This window comes from Mastigoproctus giganteus, chromosome 3 (assembly GCF_048544385.1).
Source record: "Mastigoproctus giganteus isolate SK-2022 chromosome 3, ASM4854438v1, whole genome shotgun sequence".
NCBI lineage: Eukaryota > Metazoa > Arthropoda > Arachnida > Uropygi > Thelyphonidae > Mastigoproctus > Mastigoproctus giganteus.
The window spans coordinates 209,399,282-209,424,912 of NC_143577.1; the positions used below are offsets into that span (position 1 = coordinate 209,399,282).

The 25,631-nt window shown below is 38.1% G+C and overlaps 1 protein-coding gene across 1 annotated transcript in view; it reads right to left on the minus strand.

The window, feature by feature from the left end:
- Positions 1 to 1,751, minus strand: part of LOC150088646 (uncharacterized) — a 198,042-nt gene extending 196,291 nt beyond the window's left edge. The window contains exon 1 of the mRNA XM_090370278.1: positions 1,656 to 1,751. Within this exon, the coding sequence (XP_090226404.1) occupies positions 1,656 to 1,751 (96 nt within the window). The remainder of the gene's footprint in view (positions 1 to 1,655) is intronic.
- Between the last annotated feature and the right edge of the window lie 23,880 nt (positions 1,752 to 25,631).

The window sequence follows — 25,631 nt, forward strand, 5'->3', positions numbered from 1 at the left end:
GAATTACATCAAATATCACTATATACTATAATACCAGGATCCTTACTAAAGGGTCAGGCAGTTACACTCCTCGTAAATCCCAAGTATCTATATAAAATGCTATTTCTAGGCTTTACTTTTTTGCTTGATAACTCTAATTTTTTATACCTCAAAATCTATTAGGGCAATTCAAGGTCTATTACTATCCTTAATCCTCTTCATATTCGCCTTAATTTTAGGCATAAGCCTTCTTTTTCACTACATAAATAAATAGTTGGTACTCATATATATTATTTATTATTCACTTCTATTATTATTAATTTTCACTGCTATCTGTAGGGCTAGCGGTTATTCTGCCAGTTTTCTGATAAATTTAAGGTATATTAAAGTAATTAAGCCAATTTGATTATATATTCACAGTAAATTCTCAGTATATTTGAACATAGAAAAACTGACAAATGAGAAACAGAAACAGATAGCTTTAGCTAATTATTTATGGGATATATTGAGTGGAGCTAGCCCTAGTTAACATTCAATTCATTCCATTCCACATATCTATAATTAATATTATCATTTTAATTTAATTTTATTTGATTATATGTGTTTATTTATAGGGTACAACAAAGAATTCCAACTTGGGTTAACTAAACTTGGCACTTTGAACTAATGAGTATAGTTTTCACCTCTAATACTTTTGCTAAATTCTACAATTTATCTAGTTGGTATTATAATTAACTAAAATATTGTTATATATATATATTTTTTTTATGTTCATACTTTTTTTTATACACACATTATGCATATGCTGTTATTATTGATGGTAAGGTTTATCTTAAGTCAAGGTCTTTCCATATTCTTTGGTTTTGCGATTTACTGAAGTTTCAAGTAAGTTCAGCATATTCATTCAAAATATAATTGTGTACATATGCACAGAGATCCCATGGTAGAAATAAATCTGGCAGTTACTACATAAGAAACTATTAAATTAGTAACTAATCTCTTACAAGGTATAAGTGACTTCAACATGGGATTAGAAATAACCTTATAGTATGGTCATTCAATATGAATAGAAAAGAAAAACAAATAAATACTGACATTTTAACAGTACAACAATAACAGCTGGGTTCATCTCATTTGTGCCACCCTGTGTGTGTGTGTGTGTGAGAGAGAGAGAGAGAGAAAGAAAGAAAATATATTTTTGTTTGGTTGGTATTTCAGATCACTACAGCTCGTATTTAATTATTTTTCCACTTTTTGTGAGGTTTTGTCCCAACTGTTTTTTTTTTTTTTAATGCTCTAATATAATCGATCATAAGTCCTCTGAAAACAAGTAATTAATTAAAAAATATAATCCCATAATATATGAATGTTGCCAACGTATACGATTAAAATATATTTGTTAAAAAATTTAATCGGTGTAATCCCCATTACAAACTATAAATTTGGAAATTTCTGCGACTCGGATATAACTCCATTACATTATAAAGAGATTCACCAAATACAACCCTTTTCAAATGCACCTGTAAAAAAAAAGAAAAATAACGATGATACTAATTATTATCCTTCAATGTACACTTCCTAAAGCAGATGTAATCCTTTGCAGGAACAAGAATCGTTAGTCCTAATGAAAAAGACTTCGGTGCATAACTAAGAATATGATGCTGAAGAGCACTTACACCAAGGAAAGGACCTCGTCCAATTACTGTTTTGCCGGCTGGAATTTCCACGGTCTTCTGACCATCGTCTAATGGTTTTAAAGTCACTTTTACCATAGTGTTAATGAATGGGGTTCCTGTTATCACACGAAGGAAGACATTTCTTTTCTCTAAAGCGGTCTTAAAGAGAAACGTAAACTGAACACGTTAGGCCTAGTACTCAGAGATCTTCCATCCATTAGCAACGTAAACAAAAACGTCATAAGGTAAACGACTGCTACCTAGCGGCCATAAACATAACTGAAAACATTAGTTTAATTCAAATGTTCTAATAAGAAAACTAACTGGGTTTTTAATTAACAAACTTAACCTATAGATATACTTCCCACCACACATTAGTAATCTATGCTACCTATATCGTTATTTTAAAATGGGGAAAGGAGCATACACCATTAAATGAAACATGTTTGACAATAACACTGCTTCCTTTTCTGGTATTAACTAACAAAACTAAGAATAATAGTTGTGGGTGGGGGAATAACTGAAGTTATTATTATTAGCTATATGGTCAGAGGGGTGCCAAGCCAAGGGTAGACTGGGTAATCGCTCGGACCTATTTTTATTATATTCTTTTCTAAAACTTTTTTTTTTTTTTTTTTTTGGAAATGTTATAGGTGTCACAAAAATATTGGTACAAACGTTTAGGGAAAGTAGGTAACATCTAAAAGAATGTGAATCGCATAGGAACCCATAACCGGAAACGTCACCGTAAGTCGGTAAACGGCGCTGTTCATCAGTTCGGGAGAGGGAAAATTTCTGATTTACTCATTCAAGCAGTATTCGCCGCACGAAGAACATGCATCGATATACTAACTGTGAGCTGGCAGACATGCACCTAGTGTATGGATTAGCAAAGGGCAATGGACGAGCCGCTCAACGAATTTATGATGAACGCTTCCCAGACAGACATGTACCGGACCAAAGTTTGTTTGCGCGTGTGCATCAAAATTTCTGTGATTATGGGTCATTTAGAGGTAACAGGAGTAGTGTGGGCTGACCATGTTCGACGCGAACTCCCGCCATGTAAGAGAGTGTGTTGAATGCAGTACAGAATAATCCTACTATCAGCACACCGTGCCGTTACTTCTGCCTTAGGAGTGTCTCGTTGCAGTGTACAGCGTGCCTGGCACGACGATTCCTTATATCCCTTTCATCTCCAAAGGATTCAGTTACTGCTCCCCCAAGATCATCCTGCACGTGTGGCTTTTGCGCAGTGCTTTCTCCAAGAAAGTGTTCAAGACTTGAGTTTTTTTCAGCCTATGTTTTAGCATTAGCATTAGTAGAGGCATTTGATGCAAGAAAGCAAGCTTATGCAGCATCAGCCAAAAAAAAAAAAAAAAAAAAAAACCCACTTCCAATTCACCCCTCTGTTCGTTCAAAAAATCTGTCCAGCTGAGCCTTAAACTTATTTAGGCTATCAACCTCCACCACAAGGGATGGAAGTCTGTTCCACCAACCAACCACCCTCTGGCTAAAGGCAAATTTCCGCACGTCTATCCTACATCTGTCTTTCCTCAATTTGAATCTATGCCCTCTCAGGTGATTTTTCTGAGCTAGAGGAAGAATCCCATCAGCATTGAGCATGCTTAAACCATTCAAGGCTTTATACACCTCTATCAGATCACCTCGCTGGTGCCTAGTCTCCAGACACTGTAATTTGCATAACTTAAGCATTTCTTCATAAGAGTACCCCTTTGTTCCATTCACTAATCTTGTTGCCCTTCTCTGTACTCGTGCCAGCAGCTCTACATCCTTCTTGAAATGAGGCCTCCAGACCTGTATACAGTACTCTAGGTGTGGCCTGACCATTGCCTTATACAATGGAATAATCACCTCCTTATCCCTGCTGGAAAAATTCCTGTATATCATTGACAATACTCCATGAGCTACTCTTGCAGCCCGTCTGCACTGCTCAGAGAAGTTCATATCTGCCTGCACAACCACCCCCAAGTCCCTTTCATTCTCTACCACTGTCAGTGTAGTACCACAGAGTTGATACGTTGCTCTGGGGTTGCTGTTTTCCATGTGTAGTACTTTACATTTGTCAATGTTAAACTTCATTTGCCACCTCTCAGCCCATCTGCTCAACCTTTCCAGATCCTGTTGCAGCAGCATAGTGTCAGTAGTGTCCTTGACAACCCTGCCAACCTTTGTATCGTCTGCAAACTTGGACATTAAGCTTGATATACCATCATCAATATCATTTATAAATACAGAAAACAATAATGGACCCAACACTGAGCCCTGAGGGACTCCACTAATAACATTAGTCCACGATGAACAGTGTCCATTGATTACCACTCTCTGTCTTCTCCCCCTCAACCACCCCTTTATCCATAGCAGCAATTTGCCTCCAATGTCACACAGCTCCAATTTGTGTAGCAGTCTTCCATGTGCAACAGTATCAAAAGCCTTTCTAAGATCCAAGTATATAATATCAAAGTTATTTCCTGCATCCAGTTCTTTTGTGACTGCATCATAGTATCCAATCTAGTTGGTCAGGCAAGACTTCCCCTTAACAAAACCATGCTGTGTCTGTTCACGGATGAGGCTTATTTCAATCGGAAAGGCTTATTCAATCAGCACAATGCTCATGTGTGGGCTCACGACAACCCACACAGTGTGCGCCCCCATGCGGCACGACATCACTTCGCAATAAATGCGTGGGCAGGTATGGTCGGTGACTGCTTAGTCGGCCCATACCTGTTACCATCCCGCATGAACTCCGCTAAATATCGGATCTTTCTTGAACAAGTTCTACCAGGGTTACTTGACGATGTTCCAGCAAATGTGAGACGCAACATTTGATTTCAACATGACGGGGCGCCTGTCCATTATGGAAGGTGTGTTCGTGACCATTTGAACAAGCGTTTTGGGCGTCGATGGATTGGCCGTGGTGGACCCGTTGCCTGGCCCCCACGCTCACCTGATTTTTCCAGCCTTGATTTCTTTCTGTGGGGGGGAACCCTCAAATCTACCGTGTATGAATCGCCTGTGGAGACGGAAATGGATCTCGTGGCGAGACTCGTCTGCGCTGCTGCTGTCAAAGCAACTCCAGGTATGTTCGACCGTGTCCGCCAATCCATGCTGCGTCGGTGTCACGCATGGATCGCGTCTCATGGTGGAACCTTCGAGCATCTATTGTAACATCATGAAATGCATCCATCTCGTACTGCATTGTTAATATTATGTCAAATAAATGTTTGCCACTAATTACTGTCTTGTGTCATTTCTGTTTCTTGTGCCTCTGCTACAACTTTCCCATGACGTTTCCGGTTATGCGATTCACATTCCTTTAGATGTTAGCTACCTCCCCTAAACGTTTGTACCAATAGTTTTGAGACACTCTGTAGAAAAAGATACCCTAGAAATAAATCAAACCAAAACTATTATATTAGAGCCACCCACAATTTCTTATATATACCCATTTACGTATTAAGTCTGTAAATTGCGTGTGTTCTGTGGTCGATCTGTTTGTTTTGCTGGACGAAAAAATCCCAGTTTCTGGGGGAGAAAATCTTGCTATTTACGCCTAAGACCGACTAACTCAGCCACGGAGTTAAAAAAGCCCTTTGAAGTTCCTCGCGTAATCGACGGGATTCAAACCTGATCCTTGTCCACCTGGTGTGGGGAGGACGGTGACTATACCACTGTGCTACCACGCAGACTACTAGAAATAACTAGTACAGTACATTTGTAACCTAAAATGAAATGAGTGAAATAAATTTTAAGTTGTAGAGGCGCAAAAGGCACTTACTTACTATACGCCAAACTCAAACTTGTTCCTAATTGTCATTTCTGACAATATTTTTCTTAGTTATGTACATTTCTGTTGAAAATTAGGTGTGAAGAATCAAAGAGATAATCTGCTCTTAGCTCGGAATCGTATATTTTAAAATACTAATACTAGGGCAAACTCACCGTTTGCCCTAGTATTAGTATTTTAAAATATAAAATAATAATTTTAAGATCTTAAAAGTACCTTTGAAAGAATTACTAGTGACAAATGATGCAGGAAAGCAAACTTATTAAAGCGTCACCAAAAAAAAAAAAAAAAACACCACTTATAATATTATTATTATTATTATTGCTCTTATATTATTTCTCCCTGATTGGGGGTTTGACTTCGTGACTAGTATTGCTACCAAGTAAACAGGCTGGTTGTTGCTATGTCTGGTGTTACTGTTGTTCGAGGAACTCTCTGACAATCCTACAGGTGTTCAGGATTGCGACTTTCTGGAGTTCCTTGTAGGTGTTCGCTGGGAGACCTATTGCTGCTAGGCTTTTATGTTAGGGTCTTTGGCACCATACCTGTGTTTAACACAATGAGTTGTTTAACATACCTGAGTTTAACACAATGAGTGGTTTGCAGTTAATGGGATTTTAAAAATTATTTTATTAGTCACCCAGAATTTCTTCTATATACCCTTTTATGTAATGTGTCTATAAATTGCGTGGTCGTTCTCTGGTCAATTTGCCTGTTTTACTGGACGAAAAAAAACCCCAGTTTCTGGCGGGAAAAAACCTTGCTACGCCTGAGACCGACTAATTCAGCCATGGAGTGAAAAAAGACCATTAAAGTTCCTCGCGTCATCGACGGAATTCGAACCCGGACCTTTTCCACCCGATGTGGGAGGACGGTAACGATACCACTGTGCTATCCTCACAGACGGGAAACAAACTACTGGCTGCCTTGCGTACAGTTCACTTGAATTGAGCATTACTAACACACTCCGGTTGAAAATGTTTTCACTGGAAGCCGCAGCAACCTCAAGAAACAGTTGATCACAATTGTTCTAGTTGATATATCCCTCGGGCGACCTTGGCTAGTTCTTATTGTAATGGTTGCTGTCTCCTGACACTGCTACCATAAGGGTAAAGTATGTTAGCTGTCTGACGGCACTAGGGGTTCCCCTGATCTCTGCGTTGTATACTCTGTGTATCACAATGCCCTGTGGAGGCCAGAGATTTAAGTGTGTGGAGATTTGAATGTCGTGAGTTAGTGGTTCTGACAGTTTGACCATTGGGCCCCTAGTGGGACCCACTGTTGGTCACACTTTGCCACAAGGAGGCAGGTAAGGCACCCAGTAGAATTTTTAAGGGGCAAGCCTTGTAGATTTCAGTGCCAAGGACCTATATAAAAAGTGGGGGGGATGCATAGCATTGCGGTGAATGTACTGCAGAATTCAGGTATAGGTTTAAGTGAGAGGAATTAAATTTTGCGCTAGTTCAATTAAGTTACTTTATGGGTATACTCGATAAGGTAAGTTTCAGTAGGGGAAAGAGACTGAAGGCTGGGGGGAACAGATAGAGATAAAGGGACGATAGGGAAGGCGTTCCCGTGAAGATCAGTGGGGACAAACCCTACCAGGAGAAGAGGGGGGGCAGTGGGAGATCAGAACCCGTCTCCTCCCCCTGCCAGGGGATGGGGATTTAAAGAAAGGGCACCCAGTTTAGATCGCCAAATGGCAGAAGGTCAGATTCAGGATGCAGTTCCCAACACCTTAGCTGTTGGACTAGAAAGTCAATCCATATGTTGGTATTTATCGTCCTTCAGTTGTATTTTCAGTTCTTCCATTTGCTGGTTTCGGTTTTTGTGGGGATTCATGTACTACTACTACTCGGCGCATTGTGGGTAGTCAGTTCCGGTCCAGCAGACATAAGGGACGTATTCATCATTAGTGTCGTGTCGCCATAGGCATCTTCCTCTTTGTTCATTGCCTTCTATATTTAGTAGTGTCAAGTTCAGGTAAGCCATTTCTGTTCAGTCACTAAGAATTTTTCGATAGAGACACCAGTCCTTTACTTAGGTTCCTTGCTGCTCTTTTCTTGTTCGTTTGGTGCAGATCTATGGTCTTCTTTGTTAATCTCCTGCGTTTTTATGCAGCGCAATCAATGTCCTCCTCCTTATGAAAAGATCCTGCGCAATCTTACTAAATGCTTCGTATTCTTCCTCCATGTCCAGTAAAAGGAGTTCCTGGTTATGGAGACGGTATGTACAGTGTTGCCAACTCTTAATAATATTTCCCGCTAGCCGCATACTCAAAATCCGCTATTTTTAGCACTTGACCCGCCAAATTTTTAAAATTTTCATTTGTTTTGAGCTTTGAGCGAAATGAAAGACCACGTGATATTGCACGTGCTACAGGCCTAAATGAGGCAACGCCGAGAATTACAAAGAATGCGGAGAAAATAAAAACAACTTTCATAGCGGGAACAACTAAAAGTGTAATTAAAATCCATTAGATTAAGACACAAAGAATTGGAAGAGATGGAACGGCTGTCATCTGTTTGGATATAAAATCAAACAAAAAACAAGTTTGCTTACGATAGAAGCAAAAGCATTAGCAATATTTTATTACGACCTTTACGTAATAAAAAAATACGTAATTATTTATTGTGTTTGGTAATGTTTTGGTTACAAATGTGTGTTCAATCTTGGGTGGTCGGCACCTAACCCAATTTTTCCCATAGGGCCTGTTGTTTATATTGCACGAGGATTTCTAGGAATACAACTATCGTGCTATACGAGGACTGACTATACTAAGATATTATTACACTGTGGTTATTAGAAATAATTATTACCTATTGCTCTGTGGTTATTAGAAATAATTATTACTTATTGCTCTGTGGTTATTAGAAACGTTGAAAGAGATGTCGGTAATTCGGATCGCATTTCTTGGAAGCCAAACAAATACGACGAAGAAAAATTATCCAATGCCATTCCTTCGCGGTTTCAAAAAAAGGCGTCATTAGAATTTTTTCCACATTTTTAGATTTGATCCAACAATTTAAAGCTATGACCCAATGATCAGGTCGTTTGACCGCGAGCGTAACTACGTAAAATTGTTGGGGTTCTCCTCAGGGAAATCCAGAATAATATAAAACCGATTCTTCGCTTTATAAAAAAAAAAACTATGAAATATGATATCCCTACTATTTCAATTATGAATTATTTTTAGTGTTAATTAAATAATTGATTGAACAATTAATTTAATATTTCTTAAATTAATATTTCTAAATTTAAATGTTACATTGCCAAAATACATAAAATGCTAAACATTTATACTCTTCCCGCTAAAAAATCCGCTATCCGCTGAACCTGAAGCAATTCCGCTAAATCTAGCGGGAAAACCGCTAAAATGGCAACACTGGGTATGTAGTGTTGGTTATCAGGATGCTTCGGAGATCATCGTAGTATTCACATTCGTACATTATGTGTTGCCAAGTCCCTAACTCTCCGCATCCACAGTTTGGGTCGTCTTCAATTCTCATATGATTAGGCGCACTATAGCCAATGTAGCTTATGCGGCATTAAACACACACACACATACATGATTTAGCTTGGCATTTATGGCACCCTGGCCCGTTAGTAGGTGTGTAGTGTGTAATCCCGGGAAGAACCAATGTGAGGTCCTGGGGTAGACTTTGCTGACCTGGGGTATGAATTTTCTTGTGATTTCTGCTTTACAAGAGTTGGACAATCTCTCTTGCCATACCATATGAATATGTATAATTGTGTTGGGTGGTTCGCTCCTAGACTAACATCCATCTCCACTTGAGGTGCTGTATTACTTATAAACTGTATGAAAGGGCCTGAATGTATGTTGTGTGTGTGTGTGTGTGTGTGTGTGTGTGTGTGTGTGTGTGTGTGTGTGTGTGTGTGTGTGTGTCAGTCTTCCTAATACACGGAGGCGCTCCAGGTTCTTATATTCTTCACTTGTCCAAGAGATGATGCTCTTGGCCTCGCGGCAGGTAGGTCCATCTGTTATTAGATTTTCACATAGGTCCTCGTAGTTTGTACATTCATGCATGAGGTGGATCCAGCTTTCCGGTTTGCCACATGAACAGTTGGGGTCTTGGAGGAGGCCCAGAGATGTTAGTTTCTCGTTGAAGGAGCCGTGACCCGTCAATAAGTAGGTGGCATATAGGCCTGGGTACTCTACATCAGGTATGAAGCATTGTGTCACTTCCCCTTTGTTGAGTCTGTCCACCTGTTTTGCCATTCCTGCTTTATGTGTATTAAGAGCCGAGCTTTTTCTATTTTTATAGTGTTTGTGGGTTCAATCGTGAAGCTCGATTGAACCCACAGAGGTCACAGAGATTCCTTTTGACAGGTAGTATACTAGACGGCATCTGACCACTTCAAGATCTAGTGGTAAGGATCCATTAAGAACCTGGAGCGCCTCCGTGCTCACAGTATTTCAGGCTCGGGTGGTTTTGAGTAATATTGTTCATTGTATCAAGTCCAGTATTCTTTTGTTGGAGGTCAGTCTGGTTTTAAGGTACCATATGGTGCACCGTATGTGATCGCTGGGAGAAAAGTGTCTTGTAGTACAGCGACATGGTTTGTTTACTCAGCCCCTAGTCCGTGCATGAGACTCGCGCAATCAGGCTCGAGTAGTTCCTAATCTTGGTTCTGAGTTGCCTGAGATGCGGTTGGAATGTGAGCTTGCTGTCAAAAATGATCCCGAGGTATTTCATTTGTTGGGCGAATTTGATTGTAGCGCGATTTATTTTAATTTGCGGCGGCCTCCTTATGTCCAATGTTCCCTTAAGCAAGATGGAAGTCGTTTTGGCCGGCGAGATCTGTAGAAAGTTCTCTATAGCCCACTGCTGTAGAGTATAAAGAGCTTGATTTGCTCTATATACTCCTCAAGTTGTGCCCTATTATCTCCTGTCACGGTGAGAATTAAATCATCCGCAAATGCTTGGGTTACCACCTCCCAAGGCTGGTGTTCAGAAACTCATCAAATACTATATTGCACAGCAGTGGTACGAGCACGGAACCCTGGGGCATCCCCTGTGGATGTTCCAGCTGATCTGTTGGTATGGTTGTTTGTTTGTTATTTGGTTTTTAGGAGCATTAGCAACTAAGGCCATATTGCTCCAGGGATATGCAGTGGTCATTCCCTGACCTTTCGCATCCTCTGTATTTGGTGGTCACGGGCTCGAACTCCGATCTAATCAAAGAAGCGTATGCTACGTAATGCTCCCGCCCGCCTGGCGTTAGTATGGTACTTTCACTTCTATTTTTCGGTGTGAGAGGTAGGTTTTGATATTATTATAAAGGTTGCTTGGGACCTGCACCATTCTGAGCCTGCTTAGGATGTTCGGCCACCAAAGTGAGTCGAACGCCCCGGCAAAATCCACTGCAATAGCGAGAAAGTACTTCTGTTGGCAATCATTCATTGATATCAGTAGGTTTCTCATCGCATTGACAGTAGAGTGAGCCGGCTTGAATCCGAATTGGTTTTTTGCCTCAAGGTGTTTAGGTAGGTGGTAGACATCACAGTGCATGTCACATGGATGACTGCACCCAGGGTACCCAGCAGAACATTGCCCAAAGCATGACACCGCCGCCACTGGTGTGTTTTCATCCCACGATGCATCCAAGCTCCATCACTTCCCAAGGTAAACGATGTACACGTACGAGGCCGTCCACATAGTGCAACCGGAAACGTAATTCATCGGACAAGACGAATTTCTTCCAATCACTCAAGGTCCAGTTTCAATGCTGGCGTGCCCATTGTCGCTGGTGAACCATGGTTAGCAAGGAAAGTAGAGCAGCCTGAAGCTATACAGCCCCATTTTCAACAGACTTCGATGTACTGTGTGTTGTGACACATTACTCCCGTCACCAGCATTCCAATTACCGGCGAGTTGCGCCACTGTCGCCCTTCTGTTGCCACGTACCATCCGGGAGAGCCTTCGCTCACCTCGAGCATCGATGAGTCGTGGTCGTCCAAAACCTTGCTGGCAGTTCGTTGGTTTTCCCTCCTCGGATCACTTTCGGTAGGTACTAACCACGGCTGACCGTGAGCATCCCACCAGCCGTGCGGTTTCGGATATGCTCTGACCCAGTCGTCTGGCCATTACAATTTGGCCTTTGTAAAACTCGCTTAAGTCCGCTGCCTTTCCCATCTGAAGAACAAGAGTAACACTGATTAACGGAGCTCAATATCAGGTGTTTTCATACCGTGCCCCGACCCGCGCAGGCGACGTAGTTCACTTGTAGTTGCTTCGATTTGCATAAAGACTCGCTGGTCATATTGTTTTGGCTCATTGGTGTATATATGTATAAAAAACATAAATAAATAAAAATAGTAAAAATAATTAAAAAACCGATAAAATAAATAATTTAATAAAATTATTATATTTTCATTTATTACCATACCATAAGTGTAAAGTGTTTAGGGTCAAACGGCACCAGGAGTTTCCCCCCATCTCAGCGTAGTTTACATTGTAGTGTGATACAGTTCACTGTAAAGGCCAGATTTAAAAGTATATGGATCTTGAGGTGTGTGATGTCGTGTACCGTTGTTCTTCTGGCCATTTAGCCGCCAGACCCCTGCTGAGGTCCGACGTTGCCCACACTTCGCCCCGTGGAGGCAGACCAGGTACTCAGTAGTTGTAGTTTACTCTGGCAGGTTCTGCCACCTAGTTTCCTGAGATTTCAGTGGCTAGGACCTCAAAAAAAAAAAAAAAAAAAAAAAAACCCATACCATAGTGCCAAGATGACACTGCATGACACATTAAGTCAAGGTTCCACCTCTGCCTGCGACTACCCGGTTTCAAGTTGTCCAGTGGTCCGCCATCTCAAAGACTCATCCAAACGATGATGATTTACCATCCTGAGTACTGGAAATGCAGCTGTCCCACTGAACAAGCCAAAAACGGGAAGTGATGTGGTCGCATTAGGGGTTGTTTTTATAAGCACGAATAATTTTACATTCGAGCTTTACAAAATTGCAAGAAACAAATGTTCTGCAACTTAAAATAAGAAAAGTACGCATAAAAACATCACTCGGAACTATTTCGCAGATATAAAACGTTCATCATAAATTACAAAACTGCTTAAAATAGTAAAAAAAATGTCGAAAGTTTGTATAAAACGGGCTTTAAACTGTACAAAACATACGTACAAACACCGACATGAATACATGTAGTCTTCAGTATATGGGTTATAACAACTACTCAGTTGTGAGTAACCAGTGTGGCAGGATACGTACTAGCATCTTGTCTATTATTTGAGTTTCAAGTTCCATAATGACTGCCTCGTTGATTACAGAACGTCATTTGTTAAACATATTATTGGAGACAATACAAATCTGTTCATTTTTTCCGGGTTAACTGATATAATTTCAATTTATCGTGAACTTTGTAAGAATTCTTGTAGCTGTTATTTGCAGAACAACCAAAGCTTTCCAACTTGCCAGTACCAAATCGTAAAATATTGGCTACTTTGGAAAGAAAGGTTGGGAAAAATCGAGAAAAACAGGTGTGCTGAAAACATTTCAGCTGGTAAAAAGAGATTTAGTATTAGCAGTAGTAGTAATAGAAATGATGCAAGGAAGCAAGCATATAAGTATTGCCAAAAAAAATCCCCTACCTATTTATTAACATTTACTAATATATCGAACTGAACTAATTAGACTGATATAATCACCGTCCTGCCCACACCGGGTGGAAAAGTCCTAGATTCTACTCTCGTCAATGGCGTGAGTAGTTTTTTGTAGCCTTTTTCGCAACGTGGCAGAGTTAGCCAGTCTTAGGCGAGGAGTGCATGATATTTTCTCCTGGAAACTAGGGTTTTTCGTATAGAAAACAGGCAAATCGACCATAGAGACAAGCAATTTATAGACACAATATATTGTTACCTCATGGCCTTAGTTGCTCTGGTCCTTAACACACACACACACACAGTGCACTGCATTACATTCGATTTGCTGTTTGCTGAGGGGGGGAAACCAAGCTACCATCGTCTGAGAACAACTAACTCAGCAAATTGTGAAAATGGCCCATAAAAATTCCTCACGTTATTGAGATTTGCTTCAGATGTTTTCCACCCGATGTAGGGAGGACGGCGATTCTACTAACTGTGCTATCCGCGAGGGCGTAGCTGAAGCACTGCATATTACGTTTGTCGAGTGCTGTAATTAGAGGAATGAATGGATAGCATGGAGAATGTACAGAAACGAAACTCTCGGAAAACTTGTTCCGTTATGTTGCCGACTTTTTAAATATATTAACCTATGGGTCGGTTAATATATTTAATAACGGCAGCATATTAACCGATGGATCGGTTGTAATGGTTACGGACAGTGGACACGATCACCCAATCTCACATCATACCTTTCATGGGTTGAGTTACATGAAAACCATAGTTTATTCAACGCGTATTGCAATGCAAGACGAACTGAGAAATGGTTCAACTTTGGAATGGTAGGGATTTTTGCTGGGTGTAATGTTTCTGAATTTCTTATATGATATTGGCGAAGGAATATAAGGTGTAATGACAAAATTTGCAGATGTAAAGATTGGGAGGGTGGTTAGAGAGCAGCAAGCCAAGCTGCATTCTTTCAGCATGACCTGCCATTGTCTTAAGGAGATGGATAAATGGATGTTTTAGTGCTACAAAAATGCAAGATATTCAAGCAGGAATTCTTAATCAAATAGCTGGCTTCCTAGAGGAGGTAAGAGAGAGAGAGATTCTAGGGGAGGGGGACGAAACCATCTCAAAATTCACCAGCTTTTTTGTATAATTTTTTTTTTCTTTTTTTGCTGCAACTTGAAATTGAAAAAATATAGATAAGCATCAAGATCTTTTCGAAAATGAATTTTCTGACCATACATTTTTAACATTTTTTAAACTGGGAAAAAGGAAATGATGTGGCCGAGAAAATTTGAAAGGGGGTAATTGTTAAAAAAGGTTAAGAACCCCTAATTTTAAGGTTTTAAAATTCAATCCAAATAACTTATATTTGGCGAGATTGAATTAAAAACAGTAAAGAGTGAAAGAACTTCTCGGGAGAGCGATCCAGGCAGAAAAAGTTCTCTGCACAAAAATGGCGGCAGAGAGGGGGGGGCATTCATTGTGTTCTGTTGATGATTTATTGACCAGTTGCTTTAGGGATAGGAGAGTATAATTCGATTGTATGTACAGTATAAAGCAATTGTAAGGCTGAACTTTTGGAATACTGTGTTCAGGCATAAAGGCCACTTCTAATAAAAGATACGGTTCTGAAAAAGCCAATGGCAGCTTGATGATTGGCTGAAGGGCACACGAGGAGAAACTTAGAATATGTTAGCTATAGAATTTGATAACTACATACCTGAGAGAGGATCTGATTGGCGTTTATAAAGCTCCGAGAGGTGTTGGCAAAATGCACGAAAATACAATTTTCATGGTATTAAATAAGACAAGGACGAAGAAGCACAAATTCAAACTAAAGTCGGGAGGAGGTTGCCTGAATTGTAGGCGATTTTTATTTATCCAGAGAGTTGTCGATCATTATTGCAATGATTAATTGTGTTGGCATCTTGGGGAAATTCAAGTAGCAGCTGATTCGATGCCTATGGGACAATAGAAACACTTTTTTTTTTTTTTTTGGCTGATGCAGCAAAAAACCAAACTCATTATCACCAGTATTAATGTACATCTCAGGTAGAGTGCAGTTGAGTGGAGCTGACCGTGTGAAGGGGATATTAAAATTAATCATGGCGTCCGAATGTCAGAACTGAAAAGTTGCATATAATGTGTTTTTATGATGGATAAACTTCTAAAAATAAATACACATGTATATTTAACCTTTTTTTTTTGTTGCCAGATATTATTAAATATCTGGCAACAAAAAATACACAGCAAATTCTTAAATGTTAAAAATGTATGGTCAGAAAATTCATTTTCGAAAAGATCTTGATGCTTATCTATATTTTTTCAATTTCAAGTTGCACCAAAAAAAGAAAAAAAAATTATACAAAAAAACTGGTGAATTTTGAGATGGTTTCGTCCCCCTCCCCTAGAATCTCTCTCTCTCTCTTACCTCCTCTAGGAAGCCAGCTATTTGATAAAGAATTCCTGCTTGAATATCTTGCATTTTTGTAGCACTAAAACATCCATTTATCCATCTCCTTAAGACAATGGCAGGTCATGCTGAAAGAATGCAGCTTGGCTTGCTGCTCTCTAACCACCCTCCCAATCTTTACATCTCCAAATTTTGTCATTACACCTTATATTCCTTCGCCAATATCATATAAGGAATTCAGAAACATTACACCCAGCAAAAATCCCTACCATTTTCCACTTCAAGCACTGGTCTAAAATAATACTCTGCACTGATGGTGAAAAGAGCTTTATTTTCTATACATTGGTAAGGCTGGTCAAAATTTGAAATATGGTATATGAATTTTCAGCTGCCAAACCACTGTAGTGTATAAATTTCTTATCGACCGATTTTTCGATCGATAAGAAATTTATGGTCAGGAGCCAGAGTGCGGTACGCACTTTTTGAGTTGACTGGGGTTCAAGCCCGCCTGGCTGCTAAATACGGTTAACAATTATATTTCATTAAACTCCTTTGACTTGGTGCTGGTGCCGTAGCATAAACAAGAACTTTAGATTTCTACTCTGCATACCTTTGGCTAAATCAGTGACCAGTCAATACAAACATGTACACACCATTGCTCATTGGAGAGGACTGAGCACCCGATTCACGCTTTAACCCCGAAAATTACCTGACTTTGTTTTTCGTTTCGTTTCGATCGAGTTTCTTTTGGCATAAGGGAATGAAGCCCGGCATTGATGCCCTATGGTGCACACACCACTCCTGGTGACGCACTACTCCTAAAAATCTATAAATACAGTAGATTGTTAAGCGTATGGGTTTCAATACAGCCGCATACAGATAAAAAGAAATGAAAGCTCCATTTGGTATTAGTTTTAACAGGTGAGTTATTATTCGTTTTTATTATTTGAAATAATGGATGTCATTTTGTAGGAAAGTATTCATAATGGAGACAAGATGTACGCTGTTGCATAAGCAGCCGAAAATCATATAAGAACGTTGCGTGAGCATCTGCTGGGAGAAATATCCTAAAAAATAAACAAAAAATAATCCAGGAAGAAATGGAATTCTCAGTGAGCAACAAGAGCCAAAGCTCGTTTAAAGAATTAAATGAAGTCGAATATGGAGTTGAATGATATGAAGTTGGATATACATGTGTTAAATTTCACATGAGAAAATTCTCGTGTGAAATTATTCAATACTTCATTTTCAGCATCCACAAACATTAGTTTCGCGGCTATAGTCCTGCAAGTAAAAACTGTTTCCACGAAAATTTTTTGTACAAACCTTGTAGCGAAATCAGGGCTTGCACATTGTACCGTATATCCTTACATATAAGTTGGCATTTAAAGCATTAAAATTTTAAGGATAAATTTTTAGATGAATCAACTTAAATTTTAAGATCGACTTATACGTCAAGTATAAAATCATAAACTTGAATTTAAAGGCACGGTTCATGAATAAACATAAATAAATAGTAATATATTTACAATTCATTACATATATATTTTTACACGAATACGCATTGTTGCTCACTTTAAAAATGCAAGAATTTGTTTATCTTCCTCATCAGACGAAAACAGTTTCTGGAATTTGTAGGGAATTATGCTTTCGGGCTTACTTTTTGAGTTCTCGAAAATCAAACCTTCGAGAACGTCAATTTCTTATTAAAGAAAACGGGCTTCCATATTGAGGCACTGTTTGCAGAGAAACCAATTTACAATACAGACAAGGAATGGCTCCGTTACGTGATCAAAGCCTCCCATGTAAAAAAGAGCATCAATAAGCGCGATGTCACATCGTCACCAGTGTATATACTTACCGCTTTCTTTATAGTTTACTGTGCAATGTACTGATTAAATGTCATAATGTAAACTTTTAAAAGAGCAAAAACAATGGAATTAAAAAGGAGACAGTGGTTCTTGTAGATTTTACTGGAATACACAATTACACGAAACACAAAATACGACTTTAAAATAAAAAAAATAATTTTAAAGAATGGGAGGAAAGTCGACTTATACCGGGCATTAACCGGGAATATATGATTAAGCACGAATTTCCAAAGCAAAAAACAGAAATATACTAATGCTCTTGAACATACAGTACGCCATTTTCAATGATTCTGATAGCGAATAAAGACTCAAAATATATCCTTTTAAGAAGGTTGGTCAAAACTTTCTGAGAACGGAGTATAAAAGACATAGGTGCAAAATTGCATGTTTTTTTTTTTTTCAATGTATTCACTTCGAAATTCAATACACTTCTTGTATTTAATCTGTAAAGAGTTTAATCCCTCAAAAATTTCTTCAGGGTGGGCATCAAACCAGTCTTCCACAGTTACTTTTTAGCTCTTCATCTTCTTTAAAATGAGTCTTCTTTAAAATGGCTATACAGGTAGAGAGGGGAGAGATTTAAATATTCAAGTCGACATTCATGAATTTTAGCCTGTGCAACGTGAATTATGTGCACTGGTACATTGTCATAGAGAAGCTAAACCAGATGATCCAACTTTTCTCGTCTTTTTTTCACGAATTGCAGCTTTTAACTTTAGCATAAGGCTGGCATAATATTCTCCTGTTATTGTGGTTTTATGTGCAATGTTTTATGTGCAACAATCCTTTTGTGTCCTAGAAAACTGAAGTCAACATTTTTCCAGCTGATGGTTAGGTTCGAAACTTTTTCGGGGTAGGAGATCTCTTGCGCTTCCATTTCACGCTTTCTAATTTGGATTCAGGATCATTAAAATGAAGCCAATTTTAATCACTAGTCACCAAACGGGATAAAAATCTATGTGGATTGGCAAGAATTAATTTTAAATTCTCTTTTAATGACCAGCTGATGTTTTTCATGAATTTCAAGTTTTTGGGAACCCATCTTGAACAATATTTTGACATTCCCAAATGAAGTTCAGATACTTTAATTCTTCTGTTTTCTAAATTTCTTTCTTTCTTCATCGATGATAATTGTTTCAGAATTTATTGCTTCCGACCAGACCTTGGATCACCTTCAACTGATAGGCGTCAGCTGTTGAACTCTGCCGACCATCTTGCAACAGTAACATAACTGGCTGATACTTTCTCAAACACTCTAGTCATTCTTTCAGGATTTCTGTAGCATTTGTGTTCTTTTTGGGCAAAAATTTGATTATTGAACGATGTTCGATTTGCTGGTTATTCATTCTTCATTCATCTACCAACATAAAAAGTTAAAAATTTTAGAAACTATAAAAGACAATGACATACAATTTTTTTCATGTTATTTTATAATAATAGCGTAGTGTCTTATTTTAATGCTTTAATTGTAATGTATAGCGTAATATCTTATTTGATAACGTAGTGTCCTATTTTATAAGACATTACGCTATCAAAGTAACTTATTCTATAATTTATTAATACTTTTATATATATCCTGTTTTCGGACGTTTTACACCTGTATCCTCTTATATTCTTTATGAAAATAAACTGCTTCCTACTTCTCTGTCTAGGGTGACCATATACTTTTGGGGATAAACCGGGACAAAACGTGTTCCAGAGAAGAAAATCCGAGACAATGCGACTGTTTAAAAGAAGGAAATCCTGGACAAAACCGGGCAACATTAGAGTTGGCGTCTTTTTAATTATAGGCACGTAAAGTGCACGTAGCTGTTCATTAAAAGTGTTTTTTCGTTGACATGGTTGAAAATAAAAAATATTTTATTAATTATTATAATTAAGTTAAGCCTTGTCCAGTGGATTTTTAAATAATAGATACTTTTTAATGAAAAATATTTGCTCTGAGGGTAGCTAGAGAAACTTCGCAGACTGCCAGGCGCCCAAAGGCTGCCGTATGGTTTAGCTGGTTCAATGTCTGGTTCAATGTTAACTGGTTCAATGTCAAACACAGCAGATAGCACTGCTGTGTTTGAAATTTAGTATAGCATGATAATTTATTTATTCCATATATATTGTTTGTGTAAGATTCTACATTTGTGTATAATTCTATTATTAAGTAACTCGGAAGCCATAAATTCCTTAGGAAGTTGATGTTAATTAATCTCTATGGAATAGAAAAATAGACCAATAAAAAATTCACAGTTGAAATAAAAATATTTTTAACCGGGACATATACTAAACGTGCTGGGACAACAGTCTAAAATCCGGGACTGTCTCGGCTAAACCGGGACGTATGGTCACCCTGTCTATGTCTGTTATTCTCATTTCAGCATACTTTCCGAAAGGTGGCGTTATTGTATCCCATATAATAAAACCAGCTGTACAACAATAAAGCCATTTTTCGTCAAGTATGCTGAATTTGTTTTATTTTCGTATAAAAAAAAATTTAGTTAATCAACAGAATAAAAGAGAAGTCTTCATTTTAATTGCATACGCAATTAAAATATAATAAGATTATTAAAAACGTTCTGTTTCTCCGAAAGTAACTGTTAAATGAAAGTAATGGCATTATGGATCCTTTTATCCTATTTTTTAAGCACTTTATTAGTAATAAAAAAGAAACATTTAAATACTTCCATATAGTTTCCTAAAAAATATATTTTCATTGCTTTTTTTTAATTTTATTTATTTTACAATACCTGGAATATTTTGGTTTTTACCCATCCCCCCCACAACTTCCGTTCTGTAAGGAACACGCAGCTCTAGTTGCAAAAGAAGTTAAGTTCTCCATATATACTACTTTTTTGTTTCTCTCTCTCTCTCTCTCTCATCAACAAAAAAAGAAAGTGACTCATGTAGGGAGGAAAACCGATATATCCTACAGATGTCCTTACACTCGGTGTATTCATTAGATAACCGATATTCTTCTTACTTTGAACAGCGTTAAATGGTAATGGTTTTTCTGTCAAGTAGCTGGGTGTCAGGAAGCAAGAAGAGGTACCGAACGAGCAGGGCAGCGTAACCAGTATTTAGTTACCAGTTTGTGGCATCTGTTACCACTTGAGGCTGCCACTTGTTGTTAAGTCGTTTCTGCTGAATCAAGCAATTGCACGTATATAATTTACATCCTTGTCCAACAGCTGTACAATTCGCCTTGTTCCGCATCGTGAAGCCACTATCATCACCATAGAGAGATGTCAACTTCTCTCAGCGGCTCATTCCTTTCTGCTTTTTTTTTTTTTTTTTTTAATTTATTATTATTATTAGTCGCGTTTCAGTTAGCTTTCTATTACTTCTACTCGTCTGGACGTGTTGCTGTTCGTCTACTTTTTAACACACTATGAATTTCTATCTTTCCATTGGGCATCAGAATTTGAGCTACTTAATGAACCGACAGAAAGACAGAAGTCATTCAATCGACAGGAAAAAAAAAAAAAAAAAAACACGTGACATCGTACATCCGGTGGAAGTAAATCTGAAATGTCTCCCTTTCAATTGAAATATGTATACTAAGGCTTAAATAAACAAATAACAAAGAAACATGGCAAGTATGTTCCCATATTTATTACAGAGAGATTATTAAAAAAGAAAACGTACCATAAATCACTGTATTCATATATTATGTCAGTAAAAACACTTTTCGTGTTTGGTAACAGTAGGAATGTATGTTTTTTTTAATTTTTTGTCACAACTGGATATCAAAATAAAAACAAGTTACGTAACGTAAGCATTGCACTAAATTTCACGTACTGGATTCTTTTACTTAAATTATTTTTTTTTTTTTGTTATTATCTATATTTAATATTTTTATGGAGCATTCTAAATCATGCGTTATGAAAATTTAATGGAAATCTATTGTATATTACCTGAGATAGGTAAAAAAAAAAATATCATATATATGCTTAAAATAAATAAATAAATAACCGGAAATAAATTAAAATAAATGAATAAATAAATACTTAAATATATATAAATAAATAATAAAACAAATATATAAATAATAAAACATAAATAAAACGAATATATAAATAAAAAATAAATATGACAACAAATAAAGATTATATTAAAGGATAAGATTAATATATGGAATATTATTAGGTATAAAATTATTATATATTTGAATACTATTTACTGATCCACATATCTACAATATCCAGGGCCGTTACTAGCACGGACGGGAAATCACGCTCCCGGATAACCCGAACTTTAACTCTATCTTCTTCATTCATATACTGTTCACTTTTCTCCAACTAATATTATATATATATATATATATATTTTTTTTTTTTTTTTTTTTTTTCACACTCTGGGCTATTAGTTTATAAACAAAGTAGGAGTGTCTATTTCTATCCTAATTCCTTATCTAATTTCGCCTCGTGTTAGCTATACTGCTATATCATTGCTTGTGACTATGGCACATACACATACACAAATTCGTACAGTATATATAAATAATACTACCAAGCTCTGTCTTTGCAGCCAGTCGCAAGGTAGGCCAGTAGATACAACTAATTACAACTACATATGCAAAAAAAATCTCACATAAGTAAATAACGTGAGATAAGTATAATAATTGTCTGATTTCTATTTTATGATTTTTTAATGAAATTTGGGAAGGCTAGATAAATATTTCTAAAAGAGCCAAATAAATGGTTACAAAATAGATTTTTGATATGCTGGAGAGGGCCCGGAATTGATTGTACATCTTTTCAGGTAGTGAAGTTTATCTCAATAAAATTCAGTTTTCACTGAATTATATGAAGTCGACGGATATGATGAAGCTTAGGGACATTTGCCTAAAACTGAATGAAATGAAGTAAATGGTTTAGTATTAAAATACATAAATGAAATGTTGTTGTAGTAGAATTTTAGGAGCATCAGCGACTAAGGTCATATTGCTCCGTGTATATTGCGTGTATTCTGTGGTCAATTTTGTTTGCTGGACGAAAAACCCTCGTTTCGGGAAGAAATAAAAGCCATGCTACCCTCGCGTCTGGGGCTCACTAACTCAGCCACGTTGTGAAAAGCCCCATAAAAATTCCTCTCGTCATCGACGGGACTCGAACTCAGGTGTTTTCTACTTGGTTTTGGGATGACGGCGATTCTACCAACTGTGCTACCCACGATGGTTCATAAATAAAATAAAAACAGTATTAAAGCTATTGTCTAAAAATAGGAGGAATATAACATAAAAGATTTAAAATAATTTTTATTCGTTTTTTGTTTCATTCCACTGGTGTTCGCTGTGATAAGAAAGTGACTGTTCCAATATTCTTTAATTTCTAGTAAATTTTATTATGAGAGAAATAGGAAACGCATGCTCCCTCGTTTATCTTGCATATTTCTGTAATCCCAATTCAAGGAATTTTTTGAACAAATTGCTACCATCTAATTTCAGTGGTATTGATCTGTTTTCGAACTCAAGAGGGTTGCAGAGGAATGTGTTACTTCATGTACTTTAACCTCATTTAATTTATTTTCCACATTTAATTTACTTTTATTTGTTTATTTATTTGGGAAAAACACTGAGGTAACAAATAAGGAAACGCCCTCATTTTCTAAATTTAGGGAGATGAATAATCCTTAAAATGATATTAACGTCGCAAACATTCCCTTAGAATAACATTAGTTTTTCCATTTGGACTTATACAGCTGTCTATCATTGGAGTGGCGTGCATCTGTTTCAAAAAGGATGTCGAGATTCAGACGTACCCTAATTAGCTGTACGTCCGCAGTCTCTTGCAGAGAACGAAGTACGAAGGTCGCATTCTCATTCACCAGTCATTGACCGTCCAAAAAAAGAGTCATTCGCCTTGATTTTTTTCTTTATCTTTTTTTTGTTAGCTTTTCACCAAAATAAACACTGGGAGGCTCCACTTCTATGCTGGCAAGTTTGCCTGACCTTCTCTAAAAAATACTCTCACTTGAATAACATCTTGTTTCTGTATTTAATTGAATATATTAGCTGTGCGATTTATCTCCAGGAGCTCCTTTATATTATTATTATTAAATCCGTTTATTAGCTGTAAGACTTATCCCGATTACAGCCTTCTGGCCAGGAGGGTTACAAATATACATAGTAACAAATATATATAGATGAACCAACAATTATCCATAGCAATATCTACAAATATACATCGTTGCATTTACAAATATAAATAGTTGCATGAAGTGTTACCTAAACTATTTCGGACAGTATGAAATGCAACTTGTTCCCGTAAAAGAAAAAAATAGATGCACAGAGTACTGAATTATGATATTGTACAAAGTACACAGTATGGTATTGAAGACCTTCAGCATGTTGTAAAAGTGTTAACTGCTCCTGGGGTTCCCCCATCTCCGCGTTGTTTACTCTGTTGGTGAAGCACAGAACTCTGAAGGCCAGAGATTTTAAAAAAGGTATAAGTGCATGGTTACGTCGTGTAATGTTATATTGTTCCTCTGACCTTTTAGCTGTTGGGCTCCTACTGGTATCCCCCATTACCCACACTTTACCCTGAAGAGGTAGGTCAGCCACACAGGGATCGCAGTAGAAGAGTACTCTGACAGGCCCTGTCACCTAGTTTCCAGGGATTTCAGTGGCTAGGGCCTTAAAGAAAAAAAATTTTTTTTATTAAACGTTAGAAGTTTAGTTAGCCAAATTCCCCCTTCTTTGGGGACGCCTAAGTATCAGTGGAGGCAGGCCCCACCACAGGAAGAAAGGGAAGGGGACAGGAACATTTTCCCCTCTCCCCCCGCCAGGGGAATGGGAATAAAGGTACCATGCAAGAGAGCATGGTACAGATCGCCAAAAGGCGTTTGCAGCGGAACTGTAAGTTGTCCATTCAGTGGTAAGTCCAGAACAGGTGAGTACCAAGTCAGGTTAGTGTCATGCCTGGGACAGTGGTCCCATCTGTGAAAGTCAAACCATCAGGTTGATTGTCCTCCTCTTATTCATCTTCTCAGTTGATCTTCTTGCTTCTGGTTACAGTCCAAGTCAGTGTGTCTATTCTGGAGTATGTCCTATCAGCCGCTCGTATTTTGTTTATTTGGTAGTAGTCAAATCCGGGTTCTAGCGCTATTGTTCTTGCTAGTTTTAATTGTTTAGGATGGCTAACGCAGTCTTCCTTCTAGTGAATAGGTCCTGGGCAAAGCAGCTCAGTGCCTTGTATTCTTCCTCCATGTCTAATAAATGGTGCTCCTGGTTCTTCGGGATGAATTTTATTTTTGTGATGAGTTGTCTTCTGAGGTCCTCATATCTCTCACAGTCACGCATAATGTACGGCCATGTTCCCTGCTCCCCGCAGTGGCAGCTGGAATCTTCTATTATAGAAAGTGCACTTAATTTCGCTTTGATCGGCCCATGGCCCATCAGCAGAAAAGTTGTGTTCAGCCCTGGGTAAAACCACGAGGGAGCTCTTGGGTGCATCTTCTCAACAAATGGGATAATGCATGCTGTTGGGGAACATCCGGTCGATGTACTTTAGGCTTCTCAGTGGGAGAAGGTTACTTCCGTTGCTTCTTTCCTGGTAACCACATCTGAGATGTTTGGAGAAGAGATTCTCCCGTAAGTACCTGCGCGAAGATACGCAGATTCCTTGTAAGGACTTGTTGTTTCCATGGGGCAGTACCTCAGTTGTTATGGAGAATAGCACGTGAGATGGTGGAGGATCTTCTTCCGACTCTGTTCAACCATCGATGTATCCAGTATGTGGTGATATATTTCTTCAAGTATGTAAGTGTCAGTTGCAGAGGATCAAATGGATGATGTGTAGAGCGGAATAGGCATGAGACAAACTTGGGTGTAATTTACAATCACCTTTAGGTCATGGCATTCTGCCAACTCCTGTCTAATGGTCCATAATGCGGCATATGTCTTCTTTACTTTTGTGTGAGAAGAGTGCTCGGAGAAGGACAAGCAATCGTCCCAAACAAGCCCCAGTTCAAGGTATGGTTTAACAGATTTAATTCTGGTGCTCCCTATGAACAATGACATTTCATTCACTGATTTGATTTTTGCGATCCACAGTTGGGCTGATTTGAGGGGATTAAGCTTTAGGCCAATTGTTCCAAGGTAAACGTCCAGCAATGTAATTCGGTTAGCACCATTCAGGATCGCCTCAGACTTCTGATACTTGGTTTATAGAAAGAACTTTAAATCATCTGCATAACACAGAAAATTATCTGATGTGGTAAGAAATGGTTCCAAGGCAGCTTGCGAACAGGAAGGCCGAGAGAAA